This window comes from Rhinatrema bivittatum, chromosome 6 (genome assembly GCF_901001135.1).
Source record: "Rhinatrema bivittatum chromosome 6, aRhiBiv1.1, whole genome shotgun sequence".
Classification (NCBI taxonomy): domain Eukaryota; kingdom Metazoa; phylum Chordata; class Amphibia; order Gymnophiona; family Rhinatrematidae; genus Rhinatrema; species Rhinatrema bivittatum.
The window spans coordinates 2,495,116-2,516,533 of record NC_042620.1 but is presented as its reverse complement, the minus strand read 5'-3'; the positions used below and the strand labels follow the sequence as shown (position 1 = coordinate 2,516,533).

The 21,418-nt window shown below is 47.7% G+C and overlaps 1 protein-coding gene across 2 annotated transcripts in view; it reads left to right on the top strand.

The window, feature by feature from the left end:
• LOC115093347 (spermine oxidase-like) overlaps positions 1 to 10,162 on the top strand; it is a 58,392-nt gene extending 48,230 nt beyond the window's left edge. For both annotated transcript variants that reach the window (XM_029604974.1, XM_029604973.1), the window contains exons 3-4: positions 8,109 to 8,292; positions 9,645 to 10,162. In XM_029604974.1, coding sequence (XP_029460834.1) covers positions 8,109 to 8,292; positions 9,645 to 9,776 — 316 coding nt within the window. In that variant the 3' untranslated portion in view covers positions 9,777 to 10,162. The remainder of the gene's footprint in view (positions 1 to 8,108; positions 8,293 to 9,644) is intronic.
• The last annotated feature ends 11,256 nt before the right edge of the window (positions 10,163 to 21,418 follow it).

Sequence of the window (21,418 nt, the reverse complement as noted above, 5' to 3'; positions counted from 1 at the left end):
TGTGCCCCATGCTAACTTCATGGAGTGCCCCCTAGTCTTTCTACTATCCGAAAGAGTAAATAACCGATTCACATCTACCCGTTCTAGACCTCTCATGATTTTAAACACCTCTATCATATCCCCCCTCAGTCGTCTCTTCTCCAAGCTGAAAAGTCCTAACCTCTTCAGCCCATCCTCATAGGGGAGCTGTTCCATTCCCCTTATCGCCAAAGAGGTAAGGAGGGCAGAGTGGAGATGTCGGGAAGCGACAGTCCTTCAAAGGATGGTCTCCTCTTCGGGTACCAGGTTTAGGTTTAGAAGGATGCGTGAGATGAAATTGATGAACCATCTCTTTATCAAGGATGTTAGCCTGAGGCTCCCAAGAGTTTTCTTCGGGGCCGAAACCTTCCCAAGAAAGAAGGTATTCAAATGTTTTGCCTCATCTTCGGACATCAACAATCTCTTCAACCTTGAATTCTAGGTTGTCCTCTGCGTTGATAACAGGTGGTTCCTGAGTTTTGGAAGAGAATTCACTGAGAATGAGCGATTTCAAGAGTGAAACGTGAAAAGCGTTGTGGGTGTTGACTGTAAGTGATGTTGCCAAGATGTCAGAGGATTGGAAATGGTCCAATGTAGTGAGGAGCGAACTGAGTGGAGGGTAACTTCAGTCTGAGATGTTTGGTAGATAACCAGACTTTATCTCCAGGTTTGAAGACAGGCGCTTGAGAATGTGAGCTTCGTAGAACGTCTTAGCGCCATCACTCGCTTTGTTTAGCATGTCTTTCATCTGAGTCCACAGGTTATGGATTTCAGCAGTAGCTTGAGCTGTTGGGGACGTCACTGAGAGCTTCAGTGGAAGTGGAGGCATTGGAGAGTGTCCATATACCACTTCAAAAGGTGTTGATCCAGTTGATGTTGCTGGATGAGAGTTGATGGCGAATTCAGCCCATGGTAACAGTTCGGCCCAGTTATTCTGATGGGAACTGACGTAGGCACGAATGAACTGTTTTAAAGTTCTGTTCATCCGTTCTGTTTGGCCATTTGATTATGGATGATAGGCTGAAGTGTAGTCTAGAGAGATGTCGAATAACTTGCACAAGGCCCTACAGAATCTTGCCGTGAATTGAGATCCTCGGTCTGAGACAATGTGTCTTGGTAGGCTGTGAAGGCGAAATATGTGCGATATGAAGAGCTTCGCAAGCTCCAAGGCTGAAGGTAAGCCAGGCAGTGCCACGAAATGGGCCATCTTGCTGAAGCGATCGACTGTTACCCAGATGGTATTCATTCCTCTGGAAGGGGGTAAATCGACTACAAAATCAGTAGCGATGTGTGACCAGGGCTGCTCCAGTACTGGCAGTGGTTGCAGCAAACCCCATGGTTGGCCAGAAGCTGGTTTGTTCTTGGCACAGTTGGTACAGGATGCCACATAGGATAGGGTATCCTTCTTGATCGTAGGCCACCAATATAACTTCTGGATCTTGAGCAGGGTACAGCTTTGGCCAGGATGGCCAGCCAGCTTGGAATCGTGCGCCCAAAAGAGCACATTCTTCCTGAGGTATTTAGGTACGATGGTCTTACCAGCGGGCACAGAATGTGTAGTCACCAAGTTGACTTTCTTTGGGTCAATTATGTGCTGAGGTTCTTCAGGCACATCCTCCAAGAGAAATGTTGTGAATCTGTTGAGAATCTGCTAAGGAGTTAGCAATCTGATGTAAATCTGTAAGAAAGCTGGGCGTTAGATGGGAGGAGCAATGTGAATGAATGGCTCCTAAGAAGGAGGAGTCAGCTATCTTGTAGTGTCTCATATTCTGTATATTCCGCTATGCTGGGTGTTATCAAACTGTTAGGGTGCTCCGTGAGGAGTTAGCAATCTGTTATGAATCTGAGATAGTCGTGGTGAATCCCTGGGCCGGTGGCAGATGACCACGCCCCCGGGAGAATATCCCGAGAGGGACTACCGGCTAGGCTTGAATATGGAGACAGACACACATTAGTTCTTTTGTTAGACAGGTTTTTGGAAACCACCCGAGGTGGCAGTAGTGAGCTGATATGCCCGGCAGGGCTGTAGTCCCTCAGGCACTGGAACTGCGATCCAGGATGGCTGAGCTGTTGAGAAACTGTAGAAACTGAGTAGGTAGAGTAGACAAGGTTCATGAATAGAACTAGATGACAAAACTCACATAAGGTCTCAAGGAAGCTCAGGAGCTGGAAAGGTTTAGGCCCTCAAGGAGCGAGTACCTGGTTCCAGGGAACAGCTCTGAGAGAAGTAGATGCTAACTCATTGATGGTATAGGCAGCAGTATCTTCCAGGCAGAAGTGGAGTCCAAGTAGCGAGTCCAGGAACATGGGCCCTCGAGGAGCGAGTACCGGTTCCAGACTGCGACCTGAAAGATAAGAAAGAGAGAGAGGCCCCCGAGGAGCGAGTACCCCAAACAGAGTAGGTCCAAAGGAGTCAGAGTTGCAAGGTACAGAGAGCTAATCCCATCAGTTAGGAAACCTTTGCTAACTCGATTAGCTAGCAATCGCGTAGGCTATTTGTATCCGGGATACGTGACGTCATCGCAGGGGGACGCCCCTGAGGTTCGCGCCAAAGAAGGTACTTGAAGCAGGGCCGCGCAGCGAGCGTGCCCTAAGGCAACTGGACAGTATGGCGGGAGGCAGCGCTCAAGCCGGACCGGGGATGCCGGAGAGGACGACAGGCAGACGCCGCGGCAGCCAAACGTCCGTCAACCGCAGGAGGAGTCGCCAAAGAGGTAAGGAGGGTGGAGTGGATACGTCGGGCAGCGACAGTCGTAACACATGGATAGGTCAGAATATAGATGCATTGGCATGCACTAATTGAGTTTTAGTTAAATTGGCACAGGTTGCTTGGGTTGCGGTTGCCCTGGTTTGGGTCAGATAGCTTGCAGTTGCTGTGGCACAGGTTGGTTGGATTGCAGTTGCTGTAGCAGAGGTTGGGTGGGTGGCAGTACCCTGGTTTGGGTCAGTTAAATTGCAGTTGCTGTAGCATAGGTTGCTTGGATTGCGGTTTCCCTGGCACACATTGGTTGGGTTACGGTTGCCTTGATTTGTGTCAGTCACGTTGCAGTTTTTGTGGCACAGGTTGGTTGATTTGCAGTTATTGTAGCTTGAGCAAAGATATACGAGTCCAACCTTCTGATGGTGTATTAGTTTTTTTTAGCAAGTAGTCCAGATGAAGGTAAAAATTCACTTTGCATCTGTAACATATGAAGATTGTTCCTTCCCAACCCAACATTACATTTATGCTGACTTTATTCAGCTAATTCTACCTATAGATGACACATTAGAGAAAACATTAAATCTAGCTAACATGTACCTAAGCATTATAAAACAACTACTAACATTATAAAACAACTACTAACCCAAATGGAACTTGTAATTAATATTGATAAAACAGAATTTCTAACCTAGAACGAAAAAATACTGAAATCAGCCAAACTTCAATAATCCTCAAAGACAACCAGAAAATTGAACTAGCTGAAAAAGTATGAAACCTTGGAATAATAATGGACCCTGAAATCAATCTAAATCAATCTAAAACAGCACATATCACTAAAAGTAAAGGAAGGTTACGCAAAACTCATGGTACTCAGAAAACTAAAACCACTACTAACTCAAAATGACTTCCGAACAATTCTACAGGCACTAATTTTCTCCAGCACGGATTACTGTAATGCCCTTCTACTGGGACCACTTCAGATACTTCAGAACACAGCAGCTAGAATACTAACCGGAAAAAGGAGGAGGGACCATATAACCGAAACCCTGGCAGAACTACATTGGTTACCTATTGAACACAGAATTAAATACAAAACCCTATGTACCATTCACAAACTAATTCATGATGAGAAATCTGACTGGCTCAACACAGCATTGCGAGTGCACGTCCCACACAGAAACCTTCGATCAGCAAATAAAGCTCTCTTAACCATCCCTTCAGTAAAAACAGCAAGACTAACCCAAGTGAGAGAAAGGGCCTTATCTTTGGCAGGCCCCGCACTTTGGAACACAATGCCTCCAGAGATCAGATTACAAAGAGATCTCAAAACATTTAAGGAAAGTGTAAAAACATGGCTTTTTAAACAAGCATTTTACAAAGAGAAGGGAGAATAGGAATTATTCAGGAATAGGCAGAAGAGCACCGACGCACAGTACTTAAGACTGTACAGTACAGTAGTCTATGAACTCTACATCACAATAAGCATAATTATAACACTATATATGATAAATTTACCCGTGAAAGTACCTTTGGTACACTCGGTCATGAACTACTTCGCTAAATGACTATGTCTAATGATATATTGTAACCGAACCTTTGATGGCACCTGTTAAAATGTACTATAGTACACTTTTACCTACATTAAATATGTGCCTACATGTAAACCAAGGAATCCAAGGAGAAGCTCACAGTTGGTTTCAATCATTCCTAGAAAATAGATACTACAAAGTCAAGATAAATAATGTAGAATCACCTCCTATCAAATCAATCAGAGGAGTACCTCAAGGTTCTTCACTCTCCCCTACCCTTTTTAACATCTACCTGCTTCCGCTCTGCCACCTACTCTCCAGCCTCAAGCTAAAACACTATATCTTCGCCGATGACATTCAGATACTTCTTCCCATCACAGAATCTCTCCAAAAAACCTGGGCGCATTGGAACAATTGACTACTATCCATCAATTCCTTGTTATCCTGCCTCAACCTTATACTCAACACAAATAAAACAGAAATCCTCATCATCTCGCCCGACGAAAACCTCACACTCTTCAACGTCCAAAGCTTAACACAATCCATAAATCCACCTATCAACCACTCACTTTCAGTCAGAGACTTAGGGGTGCGCTTTGACAATCAATTCAACCTTAAATCTTTCATCCACAACACAACTAAGGAATGTTACTTCAAATTACAAGTATTAAAAAATCTTAAACCACTCCTTCACTTCTATGACTTCCGCTTAGTAGTCCAGTCTTTAATATTGTCCAAGTTAGACTACTGCAATTCCCTCCTGTTAGGCCTTCCGCTATCATCCATAAAACCTTTACAGATGGTACAAAACGCCGTGGCGAGGCTACTCACCAACTCCAACAGAAGAGACCACATCACTCCAATTCTGCACTACCTTCACTGGCTTCCAATAAAAGCTAGAATCACCTTCAAGACACTATCAATGATCCACAAAGATATTATGGGAATCGCCCACCTAAATCTTACCTCGCAACTCCGCCTTCACACATCAAAAAGACCTATCAGATATAACTACAAAGGTTCTCTACACACTCCCCCGATTAAAACCTCGCTAGCCAAACGAGCACTCTCCACAGCCGGGCCCACCCTTTGGAACTCACTTCCGCCAGATCTTCGACTCGAAACTTGCCATTTAACCTTTAAGAAAAACCTTAAAACATGGCTCTTCCGGCAAGCCTTTCCAGAATCGCAGGAACACTTCGACACAGGACAAAGAACAAAATAGCGCAATATAAAGTCCACCGCCAACCTAATACCCTCAGGACCATCAGGACCTATTGATTGTTTAAAGTAACCCTACACGTTCTCTGTTCAATACTATGTTTATTGTTTAATGTAACGACCTTATTGATTGTTTAATGTAACGCTACACGTTCTCTGTTCAATACTATGTTTATTGTTTAATGTAACGCCCCCCCGGCGATAGTTGTGTTATATGGAAACCGACTTGATTTGACATATATATATCAAGAAAGTCGGTATATAAAAACCCTAAATAAATAAATAAATAAACCGTTGCGATGGTATATAACTTAGCTACGGGATAGAAAAGATTTTAAATAAATAAATAAATAAAATAAATAAATAATGCAATTCACTCAGAACTGCTGTATCGGTTCTTTTTCTTAGTGTGTAGCTCTATCATCATATCTACCAATATCTTTTTATTCTAAAAACATTACAACTTTACTTTTCTTTTTTTTTTTAATTTTTTATTTATAGAATTTTCACCATTTACACAAATAACCATTGTGATTGGAATTATAGGTTACATATTAATATATATAAAGAAAAAGTCAAGAGGTAATTTTCAATAATAACCACTCCTTATGTTAAGAAATATAGAGGGGATGAATAGAAACTCTATAGAGCATGAAACATTCAAAGTAACATGAAAAAAGAACTTTACAGTGACCATTACCCAGCCTATTTCATTCCTATTTCACCCGCAGCCATTCCTATGTCACAGCTAGTTGGTGAGAATCAATAAAAAAACGAAGTTGTGAGGGTTCAAAGAAAACATAAACAGCATCCAAATACTTAATTACACATTTGCAAGGGTAACGAAGAATAAACTGTGAACAGATAGTCATCGCTTCTTCTCTCAATTGAATGAATTTTTTTCTCCTTTCTTGTGTTGGCCTAGAAATATCAGGGAAAAGCCACAGTTTTTGGCCATAAAATAAATCATTCCTATTTCGAAAAAACATCCTTAGAACATTATTCTTTTCAGATAAGAAAGCAAAAGATACAAAAAGAGTTCCTCTTGTTGTTACTAAATCCTCAACTGAAAGTTCCAGTGCTTCTGAGATATTTAATTGGGCTTCTTGATCTTGATTCTGCTGTTCCTCTTTCTTTTTCATAGGTAAGTAATATACTTTGGTTATCAAGGGCATTGCCTCCACAGGGATTTTCAAAACCACATTTAAGTATTTTTTAAACAAGTCCAATGGTGTCATGAGAGTGATAATTGGAAAATTTAAGACTCTTATGTTAACACTTCTATTTACATTCTCCAGATTTTCTATCTTTTTATCAATAACAATCTCTTTTTGTATAACATGATGTTGAAAAGTTTCCAAACTTTTAATTTTTTCTTCCATCTCATGCACTTTTTGTTCCTGCTTTTCAGCCCTCCTCTCACTTTCAGCACAACGTTTATGCGACTCCAAACACATCTTAGAAAGATTTATAATGGCTTTTTCAACTGCAGCTAACGCGTCCCAAATGTTATCCATTGTCACAACTTCAGGCCGTACCAGAAAGGAAGTCAGTTGCCTAGACTCACCCTCGCATGCGGCTCCAGAGGCTGTTTCCCTCTCTTCGTCCGGCATCAAACTGGGAGTAAACGTACCCAGCAGTAGTGTTCCTTCAGGGGCCCTCTCTCCCTGAGTTGAAAACCCTTCGAGATGCCCCTTCAAAATTGCCTGCGTTGTTCCGCGGCCTTCCATTCGCCGTGGTGGAGAGGGAGTCTCGGGTGCGCCGGGACTTAGCGAGATCTCGTTGGCCTGAGGCTGAGATGCACGCTCTTCATCTCTGCCCCCCGCGGCCATCGCTCCCGGTGTTGTTGGCGTGGGTGTTGAGGCGAAGAAGGCTGGAATAGTAGCCTGAGTCGGATCCTCAGTTCCGGTAAGTGGCTGGCTCTCCCTGAGCCGAGCCTTACGCTTCGTATGAGGCATTTCTAAGCAGAAAAGAATTCGAACTTGAGGAAAGGAAAAACGCACTGCCTTCACCAGCCTCTCACTTGGCCGCCATCTTAATTCCACCACAACTTTACTTTTCAATTGAAAAATGGAATACAAATCAAATAAGTAAATAAATAAGTAATACATTTAGTGTTGTAATCATATCTATTGTGACTGACAAATTTCCCCTAATTTCTCCAATCTCTGAGTAAAACGTCCCTTCTTCTAAGGTAGTGAAATCTGTTAAGCTGTAATCTTAGAGGATGTTTGTAGCTGCTTTAGTAAAAACATCTCCTGGGAACTCTCTTCAGAGTCCATAGATGTATTTCGATAGTAGAATTAGATCTTGTGACGATTGGGTTATAGTTGCTCTGGCTGAGGTTGCAGTTGCCTTACCACAAGTCAGTCAAGCTGTTGTTGCCTTGGTGCAGGTTGGTTGGGATGACCTTGTTCATATTTGGGTTCGCCATGATGCAGCATCCTTGGCCCAAATTACTGGTGCTTTGTGCATAGAATATGATGTCACAGATCATTTGGATTGCAGTTACTGGCCTGGTGCAGGTGGTCTGAGGTGCAGATGGATCAGGCCGGAATACCAATTGTTAGTTAATGGAACGTGATGTCGCAGATCTGCATCTGTTGTACCATTTTCATTCTTTCTGTTATTTTTCACAGGTTGTTAAGAAACTTTACTGGTTGGTCCATTTCTAACCTAAGGGCCATCTTAAGGTCTGCGTGGCACAGTAACCCCTACACCCGTGGCTCCTACACTAACGTGCCTGTTGGCGTGGATGCACTAAAGGAACAGATGGCCTTAGCAGAACCTGTACCTTCAACTTATCAGAAGAAGAAAATGAGAGTTGGTATTATATCTGTGCTGTTTTCATGCTCTCATCTACTCTAAATGCCTGGATATCCTTGCAAACTGTCTGTTCACTTTCCCCAGTGCCTCCTATACATTTCATTCCCTTTCTACCTCTATGTCCTCACTCATCTCCTTTCTCTCTGTGCCATCGCCCTCCTCACTTCCCTGCTCTGTATCTTCTCAGCTTCCAATCTTCTTCACCCTCCATGTTTTCATCTTCACCCTCCCTGAGTTAGCTGCTTCTCTCCCTGAGTGACATTGCTACCTGAACCTATTTTCCTCAGATTTCCTGCAACCTTGAATCCTGTCCTTATTCTCTCCAGACGTTGGTTCTCATCCTTACTCCTGCTTAATCCCCATCTGATTGTTTCTGCTTGCTCCATCCTGATCTACTGTTGATCCATGTTCCTGTCCTTATTCCTGAATGACCTGGTCTTATTTGGTAGCAATTCCCTCCTGCTTTTAGTTCCAAGTGACACCCTCCCCAGTTCCTGCGCAGAGTTCTCTCCTCCGCTCTTTGTTTTCCTGTGGTCTGTCTGCTCAGGATCCTTCAGCAAGCTCTTAGCTTCATATGCTGCAAACTCTTCAGACTCATTGCATAATCCCTGCTACCCCCATACACCTGGCAAGGTAATGACCGCTACTGCGACCCCCATACACCTGGCAAGGTAATGACCGCTACTGCTACCCCCATACACCTGGCAAGGTAATGACTGCTACTGCTACCCCCATACACCTGGCAAGGTAATGACCTCTACTGCTATCCCCATACACCTGACAAGGTAATGACCTCTACTGCTACCCCCATACACCTGGCAAGGTAATGACCGCTACTGTGACCCCCATACACCTGGCAAGGTAATGACCTCTACTGCTACCCCCATACACCTGGCAAGGTAATGACTGCTACTGTGACCCCCATACACCTGGCAAGGTAATGACCGCTACTGCTACCCCCATACACCTGGCAAGGTAATGACCGCTACTGCAACCCCCCATACACCTGGCAAGGTAATGACCTCTATTGCTACCCCCATACACCTGGCAAGGTAATGACCTCTACTGCTACCCCCATACACCTGGCAAGCTAATGACCTCTACTGCTACCCCCATACACCTGGCAAGTTAATGACCGCCACTGCTACCCCCGTACACCTGGCAAGGTAATGACCTCTACTGCGACCCCCATACACCTGGCAAGGTAATGACCGCCACTGCGACCCCCGTACACCTGGCAAGCTAATGACCTCTACTGCTACCCCCATACACCTGGCAAGGTAATGACCGCCACTGCGACCCCCATACACCTGGCAAGGTAATGACCGCTCCTTTCTTGTGCTCTGCAGCCCCTGCAGGTGCTCTTTGCTGGAGAAGCTACTCATACGAACTTCTACACAACCACCCACGGTGCATATCTGAGTGGCGTGCGTGAGGCTGAGAGGCTCCTGCTGCATCACGGAGTCTCCCCACGGCTCTGAAAGCGCCAGCAAATACTCACGTATTTTGGCCATCTGTATCCAGTGTCTATTAATTACCTACACAAACGTCTTCGTTTCCTTTCTGCTCCCAGGACTGTGATTTGGCATCATGAGGCTGCTTTTTCTTTTTAACTTGGATTTTATTTCAAGTCTTTCCAGACCTGTGTGCTGAGTGAGTTACAGCTAGGTATGGTGTTCCCTATCCCCAGGGGGCTTACGGTCTTACGTTTGTACCTGAAGCAATGTAGGGTGACGGTCACAAGGAGGGTCAGTGGGAGAAGTGCGATTTGAACTCTGACTTCCCTGGTTAAGAGCATGGCCCAGCATCCTGTTTCCAACAGTGGCTAATCCCAGTCACTGGCAAGTTGGTTTTTTTTATTATTATATTCTGCTTTTCACACTTTTTTTCAGCGCTTCAAAGCAGATTACATTCAGGGACTGTAAGTATTTCCCTATCCCCAGAGGGCTCACAATCTAAGGGCCGGATTTTAAAAGGGTTACGCGCATAAGTTATGCGCGTAACCCTTAAAAAAGCCCCTTGCGCGTGCTGAGCCTATTTTGCATAGGCTCGGCGGCGTGCGCAAGCCCCGGGCCACGCGTAAGACCCGGGGCTTTGCAAAGGGGGCGTCTTGGGTGGGCGGCGCGAATTTTGGGGCAGGGCGGGAGGCATGTCGGGGGCGTGACGCCGGCCCGGAGGCGTGTTCGAGGCCTGTGGACCAGCCCCCGGGTCGGGTGATGGCGCGCCAGCAGCCCACTGGCGCGCGCAGATTTAAACCTGCCTCTGGCAGGTTTAAATCTGCCAACAAAGGTAGGGGGGGGTTTAGATAGGGCCGGGGGGGTGGGTTAGGTAGGGGAAGGGAGGGGAAGGTGAGAGGAGGCGGAAGGAAAGTTCCCTCCGAGGCCACTCCAAAATCAGAGCAGCCTTGGAGGGAACAGGCAGCGCGCGCCGGGCTCGGGGCGCACAGGTTGCAAAAATGTGCACCCCCTTGCGCACACCGACCCCAGATTTTATAAGATACGCGCGGCTACGCGCGTATCTTATAAAATCCAGCGTACTTTTGTTCGCGCGTGCTGTTTTTGAAAATGTACCCCTAAGGTTGTACCTGAGGCAATTGAGGATAAAGTGACTTGCCAAAGGTCATAAGGAGTGATAGTGGGACTCGAACCCTGGTCTCCTGGCTCATAGCTCATTGCTCTAACCACTAGGCTACTCCTTATCTCCTCTACTCCAAAAAACTACCCAAAAACTAAGTCTATCCCAAGCTACTGTAGCCAGTAATGGCAGTGGCATTTTCTAAGTCATCTTGATTAATAGAAGGTAATGGACCTCTCCTCCAAGAACTTATCCAATCCTTTTTTAAACACAACTACACTAATTGCACTAACCACATCCTCTTCTGCTGCCTTGGGGGTGGTTCCTGCCATGGTTTTACTCCAGTGGGCCTTCTTCTTTTCCACTGTAGGGATGAGCTACCGTGGCAGCCTTGCTTTGGTGGGACAACTTCTTCACCGGCACAGGAATGGGCTTGCATGGCGGCCGTGCTTTAGCAGGCTCTCGACTTCTTCAGCCACTGCAATGATGGAGTCAGCAATGGCCATTCTTCAGGCTTTGTTTGGAGTCAGGCAGCCCTGATTGGGTGGGCCTGAGTTCAGAGTGGGTGGGCCACAGCCCAACCATGGCTACACCACTGCTGAAGATTGTGAATGTTTTTTGTTATCCGCAGTGAATATTGTATAGTGTTGTGGAATATAAGTGATGCTAAATAAATAAATAATCCATCACCCACATAAAAGTATCTTTCTTCTAATTGATGGCATTTGTGCCATGCTATTTCTCCCCTTGTGCTGTTCTCCTGAGTCCATAGGTAGCCAATGCAGGTGATGGACTGTTGTCGAAGACATGCACATGCATCTAGTACTCAACGATCTTGTTGCTGATGTTGTCTTCTTGATACTACAGGAATCTTAGATAGTTTCTGTAGTCTTTGTGAACAGTGAAACAGTAAAACATCTGTTGTGTATGGCCATGATGGCAATGGGCTCTTTTCTGAAATGAATTAAGACTCCCAAGAGATTGTAGGTCAAGTCAGTCCCAGTGAAGAGTACATTGTTCAGAGAGACTCCGTGGTACTGAGTGATTTAGTCAAAAACAACTCTGATTTGACCTAGTTTCTGAGGATGTAATACACTGAAAGTAGGTAGATACCAGAATTTTTCACCTTCCATCAGAGATGGGGCTCTCTCTGCATGACCATTACTGAATATGTCCATCATAAAAGTTACAAAGTGGTCTCTGGTTTGTTTTCCAGGCTCCTATGTAGCGATGTCTGGGTGTTCTTAATGGGAGGGGAGCCATCCAGCTGTTTGATTCATCTTTAAACAATTCTTTGTCCATTATCTTCAGGAACTCCTTGTCCTCTATGGGGTAGATTTTCAGAGCCCTGCTCGCCTAAATCCGCCCAAAACCGGGCGGATTTAGGCGAGCAGGGCCCTGCGCGCCGGGAAGCCTATTTTACATAGGCCTCCCGGCGCGCGCAGAGCCCCGGGACTCGCGTACGTCCCGGGGTTCTCGGAGGGGGGCGTGTCGGGGGCGTGTCGGGGGGGCGGGCCCGGTCGACGCGGCGTTTCGGGGGCGTGTCGGCCGCGTTTTGGGGGCGGGTACGGGGCGTGGCCGCGCCCTCCGTACCCGCCCCCAGGTCGCGGCCCGGCGCGCAGCAGGCCCGCTGGCGCGCGGGGATTTACGTCTCCCTCCGGGAGGCGTAAATCCCCCGACAACGGTAAGGGGGGGGTGTAGACAGGGCCGGGTGGGGGGGTTAGGTAGGGGAAGGGAGGGTAAGGTGAGGGGAGGGCAAAGGAAAGTTCCCTCCGAGGCCGCTCCGATTTCGGAGCGGCCTTGGAGGGAACGGGGGGAGGCAGCGCGGCTCGGCGCGCGCAGGCTATACAAAATCGATAGCCTTGCGCGCGCCGATCCCGGATTTTAGTGGATACGCGCGGCTCCGCGCGTATCTACTAAAATCCAGCGTACTTTTGCTTGAGTCTGATGCGCAAGCAAAAGTAGGCTGTTCGCGCGCCTCTTAAAATCTACCCCTATATGGAGAAAAGGTTTGTTATCATCCATGTGTTTTCCAAATGGTCCTCCCAATCCTTTGATGTGAGGGCTTCTACATAGGTCTGAGAATGATGACTTGGTCATCCTTTATGGACAGGTATATCTCTGACAGAGAAATGGTTTGGACATAGCATGTCCATCATCTAGTGCATTGGTGGTGAAGGTGTTAACTCTGTCCGGTTTACACATTTTGCCAATACAAACATCATCTACTATCACCCACCCTAGGTCAAGGTGATAAGCATAGGAGGAGTTGCATGGCCCATTGCGCAGCTGATGAACATTGGGTATGCCCAAGAAATCTCTGCCATGTAGGAGTAGGATTTGAGCATTAGGATCTAAAGGTGGGAGATGTTTAGTTGTAGGCCTTAGATGGGGATGTTGCCATGCTATTTGTGTATGAATTTCTGACCTGTTTTTCGGTAGCTAGTTGCATTCTATAAGCATGAAAAGTGATGATCTGATGCTGCTGTCTATGGCTTGCTCTTCTGCCTGTTGTCTCTACCTCTCTTGAACATGTTTTGTGCATGTAAGGGGAGCAGTCTTCTTGTACATTGAACAAATCAAAGAACTATGACTTTTCCAGGGACCCATTGCTTTGATCAGCCATAATGTATATCTTTACTTACCACTCGGGTTGTCCTTTGGGATATACCTTAGATAGGCATTTCTTGGAGTAGGACCTTCTATCGTGACACTAGCCTCAGACCTCAGTGTATTTGGCTGACTTCAGGTGTCATTGTCTCTGATACACTGTTCTCCGAGCTATGCTTCAATATGGAGGTAGCAGCATTCTGAGACATGTCTGTCATTGTTACACTCTTCACACTTAAAGACTGTCTTACAGTCTTTGGAGAGGTGGCTTATTGAAGAGCAACATCTGTAACAGATTCCATACTCTGAGCATATTTTTGCACTCACTTAGTGTTTTTCCCTAAAGTCATGGCATTACTGTACAGGGTGAGATTTTCTGTGTATAGGGCATGGTCTGTCTGGATCCTCTACCTTCTTGTTTGTTATGGAGAGGGATGCAGGAGGTGCAAACGTAGTAGGTGACACTTCTTTTTTGAGTACAGATATTGTTTATTTTGTGTTATTATACCCTTTAGTTGATCTTCCATCTCGAAGGTGGTTTGCACTGGTCACATCTGAGTTGCCATCTGATGTGACAAACTTGAAACTTGGATCATTTCTCATCACTGCTTGATCCTGACCTAGATGAAACTGGAGAAAACTGTAAATGGAGGAAAGGCAACATTATTCTTTACTTGTTATCTAGAGCCTAGGGAAACCCATTTTTCCTGCAGGCTGTGTGGCAGCTTTTGCACAATTGGCTTCACTCCATGAGCAGTGTCCAGAGAACTGAAGCCTTGGGGATATGGATCAGACTTGGCCGCTTCCAGTTCTAAGAGCAAATCTCCAAGTTCTTGTAACTTCTGGTTGTCTCTGTTTGATGTTCTTGGGAAGTTCTCAATTCTTCAGACAAGACCCTCTTCAATGACTGCCATAGTACTGTTCAAGTTTTCTCCACATTATTATCAGCCCTGCTGAAGGATTGTCTATGTGCACTGACCTTACCTCTTCACATTTCTGAGGACTCGCTCCCAGCCATTTCACTAACAGGTCCATTTCTTCACTTGCAGTGATGTTCAGATCTTTGATGACTTTTTAAATGTAGATTTTCATGATCTGTAATTCTCAGGATGGTCATCAAACTTAGTGAGCCTTAAGTTGACAAGCTCACGATGAGCCATACACTTGGCCAGATCTGATCTGTCTGATACTTCAGTTTTCAGGTGATGAAGTGCTTGTGGGTTCTGTGTGACACTTCATTGGATTTCTTTCTATTGGACCAGCCCCGTCCGTGCTTTAGGTAATGATAAATGGTGGCAGCACCAGGTTTTGGCTCACAGAGTCAGCACTGCTCTTTAAGCTCCTGATGTAATCACAGATAGGAGGAAGGATATGAACGTGCTCCCAGGCTGAGCAAGGGGCTTTGGATGCAGGAGAGCAGTATCACATAGTCTATACCTTACTCTGAAGACAACAGCCAGACCTCCAGTAATCCTTGCTTAAGAACTCTTCTCACAGTTCTGTCCTCAACTCCCGATGTCCTAGCTTTGCATTCCTGTACAAAAATTTAAACTCCTTTCTTCTTTAGCTTCTAAGGTCAGAGAGAACTCAGATCTTAAGACCAAAACATTTACTGAATATTTACAGAAATATGATCAGGGACAATATGGACCAGCACCAGCTCCTGGGAATTGTCCTCGTGATTTTTCTTTCTGTACACTGTGATTTTTTAACTTTAATTATTGCAATTTTGTGTTTTTAAATCCTTTTCTTTTACCTCTTTGGGGATAATTTTTTAACATATTGCATAAATTAGCTAGCAAATATGTGCATAAATTACACCAATGTTTAAATTGAAGTTAGCCACACACACTCACAACTGCTAAAATGTGCACCCACATTATAAACGCAAGTCCAAACCCTGTGTTGTGGGAGTCTCAGTCTTAGTGGACCCTTGGGCCGACCTGCTGGAGACTGGGAATAGATGGTCATAGTCTCTAATGGATAGCAGGCCGGGAGGCAGATGTTCAGGCAGGACGTATATGTTCTTCACCCTGGAAGCTGGTGCTCCCCCGGGAGGAGCCCGTAGGAGCCCAACCGCTGGGACTTAGGTGGCTTCAGGCAAGCAGGAACCAAGCAGGTACTGTAGCAGGCAAGCAGGAACCAGGCAGGTACTGTAAGAGGCAAGCAGGAACCAGGCAGGTACTGTAGCAGGCAAGCAGGAACCACGCAGGTACTGTAAGAGGCAAGCAGGAACCAAGCAGGTACTGTAAGAGGCAAGCAGGAACCAGGCAGGTACTGTAGCAGGCAAGCAGGAACCAAGCAGGTACTGTAAGAGGCAAGCAGGAACCAGGCAGGTACTGTAGCAGGCAAGCAGGAACCACACAGGTACTGTAAGAGGCAAGCAGGAACCAAGCAGGTACTGTAGCAGGCAGGCAGGAACCACACAGGTACTGTAAGAGGCAAGCAGGAACCAAGCAGGTACTGTAGCAGGCAAGCAGGAACCACACAGGTACTGTAAGAGGCAAGCAGGAACCAAGCAGGTACTGTAGCAGGCAAGCAGGAACCACACAGGTACTGTAAGAGGCAAGCAGGAACCAAGCAGGGACTGTAGCAGGCAAGCAGGAACCACACAGGTACTGTAAGAGGCAAGCAGGAACCAAGCAGGTACTGTAGCAGGCAAGCAGGAACCACACAGGTACTGTAAGAGGCAAGCAGGAACCAAGCAGGTACTGTAGCAGGCAAGCAGGAACCACGCAGGTACTGTAAGAGGCAAGCAGGAACCAAGCAGGTACTGTAGCAGGCAAGCAGGAACCACACAGGTACTGTAAGAGGCAAGCAGGAACCAAGCAGGTACTGTAGCAGGCAAGCAGGAACCACACAGGTACTGTAAGAGGCAAGCAGGAACCAAGCAGGTACTGTAGCAGGCAAGCAGGAACCACACAGGTACTGTAAGAGGCAAGCAGGAACCAAGCAGGTACTGTAGCAGGCAAGCAGGAACCACGCAGGTACTGTAAGAGGCAAGCAGGAACCAAGCAGGTACTGTAGCAGGCAAGCAGGAACCAAGCAGGTACTGTAGCAGGCAAGCAGGAACCACACAGGTACTGTAGCTGGCAAGCAGGAACCAAGCAGGTACTGTAGCAGGCAAGCAGGAACCACACAGGTACTGTAGCTGGCAAGCAGGAACCAAGCAGGTACTGTAGCAGGCAAGCAGGAACCACACAGGTACTGTAGCTGGCAAGCAGGAACCAAGCAGGTACTGTAGCTGGCAAGCAGGAACCAAGCAGGTACTGTAGCAGGCAAGCAGGAACCACACAGGTACTGTAGCTGGCAAGCAGGAACCAAGCAGGTACTGTAGCAGGCAAGCAGGAACCACACAGGTACTGTAAGAGGCAAGCAGGAACCACGCAGGTACTGTAGCTGGCAAGCAGGAACCAAGCAGGTACTGTAGCAGGCAAGCAGGAACCACACAGATACTGTAGCTGGCAAGCAGGAACCAAGCAGGTACTGTAGCAGGCAGGCAGGAACCACGCAGGTACTGTAAGAGGCAAGCAGGAACCACACAGATACTGTAAGAGGCAAGCAGGAACCAAGCAGGTACTGTAAGAGGCAAGCAGGAACCACGCAGGTACTGTAGCAGGCAGGCAGGAACCAAGCAGGTACTGTAAGAGGCAAGCAGGAACCACACAGATACTGTAAGAGGCAAGCAGGAACCAAGCAGGTACTGTAGCAGGCAAGCAGGAACCACACAGGTAGTGTAAGAGGCAAGCAGGAACCAAGCAGGTACTGTAGCTGGCAAGCAGGAACCAAGCAGGTACTGTAGCAGGCAGGCAGGAACGGAGCAACGAAGCAAGGCGAGTCACTCCAGGGCACAGCACAAGCGGAAACTTGGAGGTAAACCCGTTGCAAGGCAAAGATTGGGTGGCCGTGGCCGCTTATCAAGGCCGCGGTGTCTGACGTCATGAATTGGGCGGAGTCACCACTGGCGGGAAACGGCCTAGAAAAGTGCCCAAGTGGCGCGCGCCTAGGAACAGGGCATCCACGGGAGGCTTCCCGGCGGCGCGGCCCCCATGGGGATGGAGCCAAAAAGGCTGCAAACTAGGCAACACCCTGTCCCTGGAAATGCCTCGGTCAGTTTGGGTAAACATGAAGATATTAGGAGGCAGGGGCCAATATCTATGTGTACAACAGAACTTTAAATGCAGACGTCCTATTGAAAGTACCTCTAATGATTACTTTAGCAGCACATGGAGAAATTGTAATGCCAATAAAGATTTCTGCTTCTGCAGGAAGAGACAGGGAATGGGAATGGAGAGGTAGAGGTTCTTGTCACAGAGAGAAGGAGGCAGGGTTGGAGGGGATGTATTTATCAGGGAGGGAGAGTGAGGAGAGGCAGGGTTGGAGGGGATGTATTTATCAGGGAGGGAGAGTGAGGAGAGGCAGGGATGGAGGGGATGTATTTATCAGGGAGGGAGAGTGAGGAGATGCAGGGTTGGAGGGGATGTATTTATCAGGGAGGGAGAGTGAGGGGAGGCAGGGATGAAGGGGATATATTTATCAGGGAGGGAGAGTGAGGAGAGGCAGGGATGGAGGGGATGTATTTATCAGGGAGGGAGAGTGAGGAGATGCAGGGTTGGAGGGGATGTATTTATCAGGGAGGGAGAGTGAGGAGATGCAGGGATGGAGGGGATGTATTTATCAGGGAGGGAGAGTGAGGAGAGGCAAGGTTGGAGGGGATGTATTTATCAGGGAGGGAGAGTGAGGAGAGGCAGGGATGGAGGGGATGTATTTATCAGGGAGGGAGAGTGAGGAGATGCAGGGTTGGAGGGGATGTATTTATCAGGGAGGGAGAGTGAGGGGAGGCAGGGATGAAGGGGATGTATTTATCAGGGAGGGAGAGTGAGGGGAGGCAGGGATGAAGGGGGATGTTGGGAATTATTAGAAAAGGAATGATGAATGTTGGGAATTATTAGAAAAGGAATGATGAATAAAACAGAAAATGTCATAATGCCTCTGTATCGCTCCATGGTGAGACCGCACCTTGAATACTGTGTACAATTCTGGTCGCCGCATCTCAAAAAAGATATAATTGCGATGGAGAAGGTACAGAGAAGGGCTACCAAAATGATAAGGGGAATGGAACAACTCCCCTATGAGGAAAGACTAAAGAGGTTAGGACTTTTCAGCTTGGAGAAGAGACGACTGAGGGGGGATATGATAGAGGTGTTTAAAATCATGAGAGGTCTAGAACGGGTAGATGTGAATCGGTTATTTACTCTTTCGGATAGTAGAAGGACTAGGGGACACTCCATGAAGTTAGCATGGGGCACATTTAAAACTAATCGGAGAAAGTTCTTTTTTACTCAACGCACAATTAAACTCTGGAATTTGTTGCCAGAGAATGTGGTTCGTGCAGTTAGTATAGCTGTGTTTAAAAAAGGATTGGATAAGTTCTTGGGGGAGAAGTCCATTACCTGCTATTAGGTTCACTTAGAGAATAGCCACTGCCATTGGCAATGGTTGCATGGAATGGACTTAGTTTTTGGGTGCTTGCCAGGTTCTTATGTCCTGGATTGGCCACTGTTGGAAACAGGATGCTGGGCTTGATGGACCCTTGGTCTGACCCAGTATGGCATTTTCTTATGTTCTTATGGATGTATTTATCAGGGAGGGAGAGTGAGGAGAGGCAGGGATGGAGGGATGTATTTATCAGGGAGGGAGAGTGAGGAGAGGCAGGGATGGAGGGGATGTATTTATCAGGGAGGGAGAGTGAGGAGAGGCAGGGATGGAGGGGATGTATTTATCAGGGAGGGAGAGTGAGGAGAGGCAGGGATGGAGGGGATGTATTTATCAGGGAGGGAGAGTGAGGGGAGGCAGGGATGGAGGGGATGTATTTATCAGGGAGGGAGAGTGAGGAGAGGCAGGGATGGAGGGGATGTATTTATCAGGGAGGGAAAGTGAGGGGAGGCAGGGTTGGAGGGGATGTCTTTATCAGGGAGGGAGAGTGAGGAGAGGCAGGGATGGAGGGATGTATTTATCAGGGAGGGAGAGTGAGGAGAGGCAGGGTTGGAGGGGATGTATTTATCAGGGAGGGAGAGTGAGGAGAGGCAGGGATGGAGGGGATGTATTTATCAGGGAGGAAGAGTGAGGGGAGGCAGGGATGGAGGGGATGTATTTATCAGGGAGGAAGAGTGAGGGGAGGCAGGGATGGAGGGGATGTATTTATCAGGGAGGGAGAGTGAGGGGGAGGCAGGGTTGGAGGGGATGTATTTATCAGGGAGGGAGAGTGAGGGGAGGCAGGGATGGAGGGGATGTATTTATCAGGGAGGGAGAGTGAGGAGAGGCAGGGATGGAGGGGATGTATTTATCAGGGAGGGAGAGTGAGGGGAGGCAGGGATGGAGGGGATGTATTTATCAGGGAGGGAGAGTGAGGGGGAGGCAGGGATGGAGGGGATGTATTTATCAGGGAGGGAGAGTGAGGAGAGGCAGGGTTGGAGGGGATGTATTTATCAGGGAGGGAGAGTGAGGGGAGGCAGGGATGGAGGGGATGTATTTATCAGGGAGGGAGAGTGAGGGGGAGGCAGGGATGGAGGGGATGTATTTATCAGGGAGGGAGAGTGAGGAGAGGCAGGGATGGAGGGGATGTATTTATCAGGGAGGGAGAGTGAGGGGAGGCAGGGATGGAGGGGATGTATTTATCAGGGAGGGAGAGTGAGGAGAGGCAGGGTTGTAGGGGATGTATTTATCAGGGAGGGAGAGTGAGGAGAGGCAGGGATGGAGGGGATGTATTTATGAGGGAGGGAGAGTGAGGAGAGGCAGGGTTGGAGGGGATGTATTTATCAGGGAGGGGGAGTGAGGAGGAGGCAGGGATGGAGGGGATGTATTTATCAGGGAGGGAGAGTGAGGAGAGGCAGGGTTGGAGGGGATGTATTTATCAGGGAGGGAGAGTGAGGGAGGCAGGGATGGAGGGATGTATTTATCAGGGAGGGAGAGTGAGGAGAGGCAGGGTTGGAGGGGATGTATTTATCAGGGAGGGAGAGTGAGGAGAGGCAGGGATGGAGGGGATGTATTTATCAGGGAGGGAGAGTGAGGAGAGGCAGGGATGGAGGGGATGTATTTATCAGGGAGGGAGAGTGAGGAGAGGCAGGGATGGAGGGGATGTATTTATCAGGGAGGGAGAGTGATGAGAGGCAGGGATGGAGGGATGTATTTATCAGGGAGGGAGAGTGAGGAGAGGCAGGGTTGGAGGGAATGTATTTATCAGGGAGGGAGAGTGAGGAGAGGCAGGGATGGAGGGGATGTATTTATCAGAGAGGGAGAGTGAGGAGAGGCAGGGATGGAGGGGATGTATTTATCAGGGAGGGAGAGTGAGGAGAGGCAGGGTTGGAGGGGATGTATTTATCAGGGAGGGAGAGTGAGGAGAGGCAGGGAGGGAGGGGATGTATTTATCAGGGAGGGAGAGTGAGGGGAGGCAGGGATGGAGGGGATGTATTTATCAGGGAGGGAGAGTGAGGAGAGGCAGGGAGGGAGGGGATGTATTTATCAGGGAGGGAGAGTGAGGGGAGGCAGGGATGGAGGGGATGTATTTATCAGGGAGGGAGAGTGAGGAGAGGCAGGGTTGGAGGGGATGTATTTATCAGAGAGGGAGAGTGAGGAGAGGCAGGGTTAGAGGGGATGTATTTATCAGGGAGGGAGAGTGAGGAGAGGCAGGGATGGAGTTTGCAGTGGGCAGGGTTTGTGTAGGGAGGGCAGAGGGTTGCAGGGTTGGAGGGGATGTATTTATCAGGGAGGAGAGGCAGGGATGGATTTTGCAGTGGGCAGGGTTTGTGTAGGGAGGGCAGAGGGTTGCAGGGATGGAGGGGATGTATTTATCAGGGAGGGAGAGGGAGGAGAGGCAGGGATGGAGGGGATGTATTTATCAGGGAGGGAGAGTGAGGGGAGGCAGGGATGGAGTTTGCAG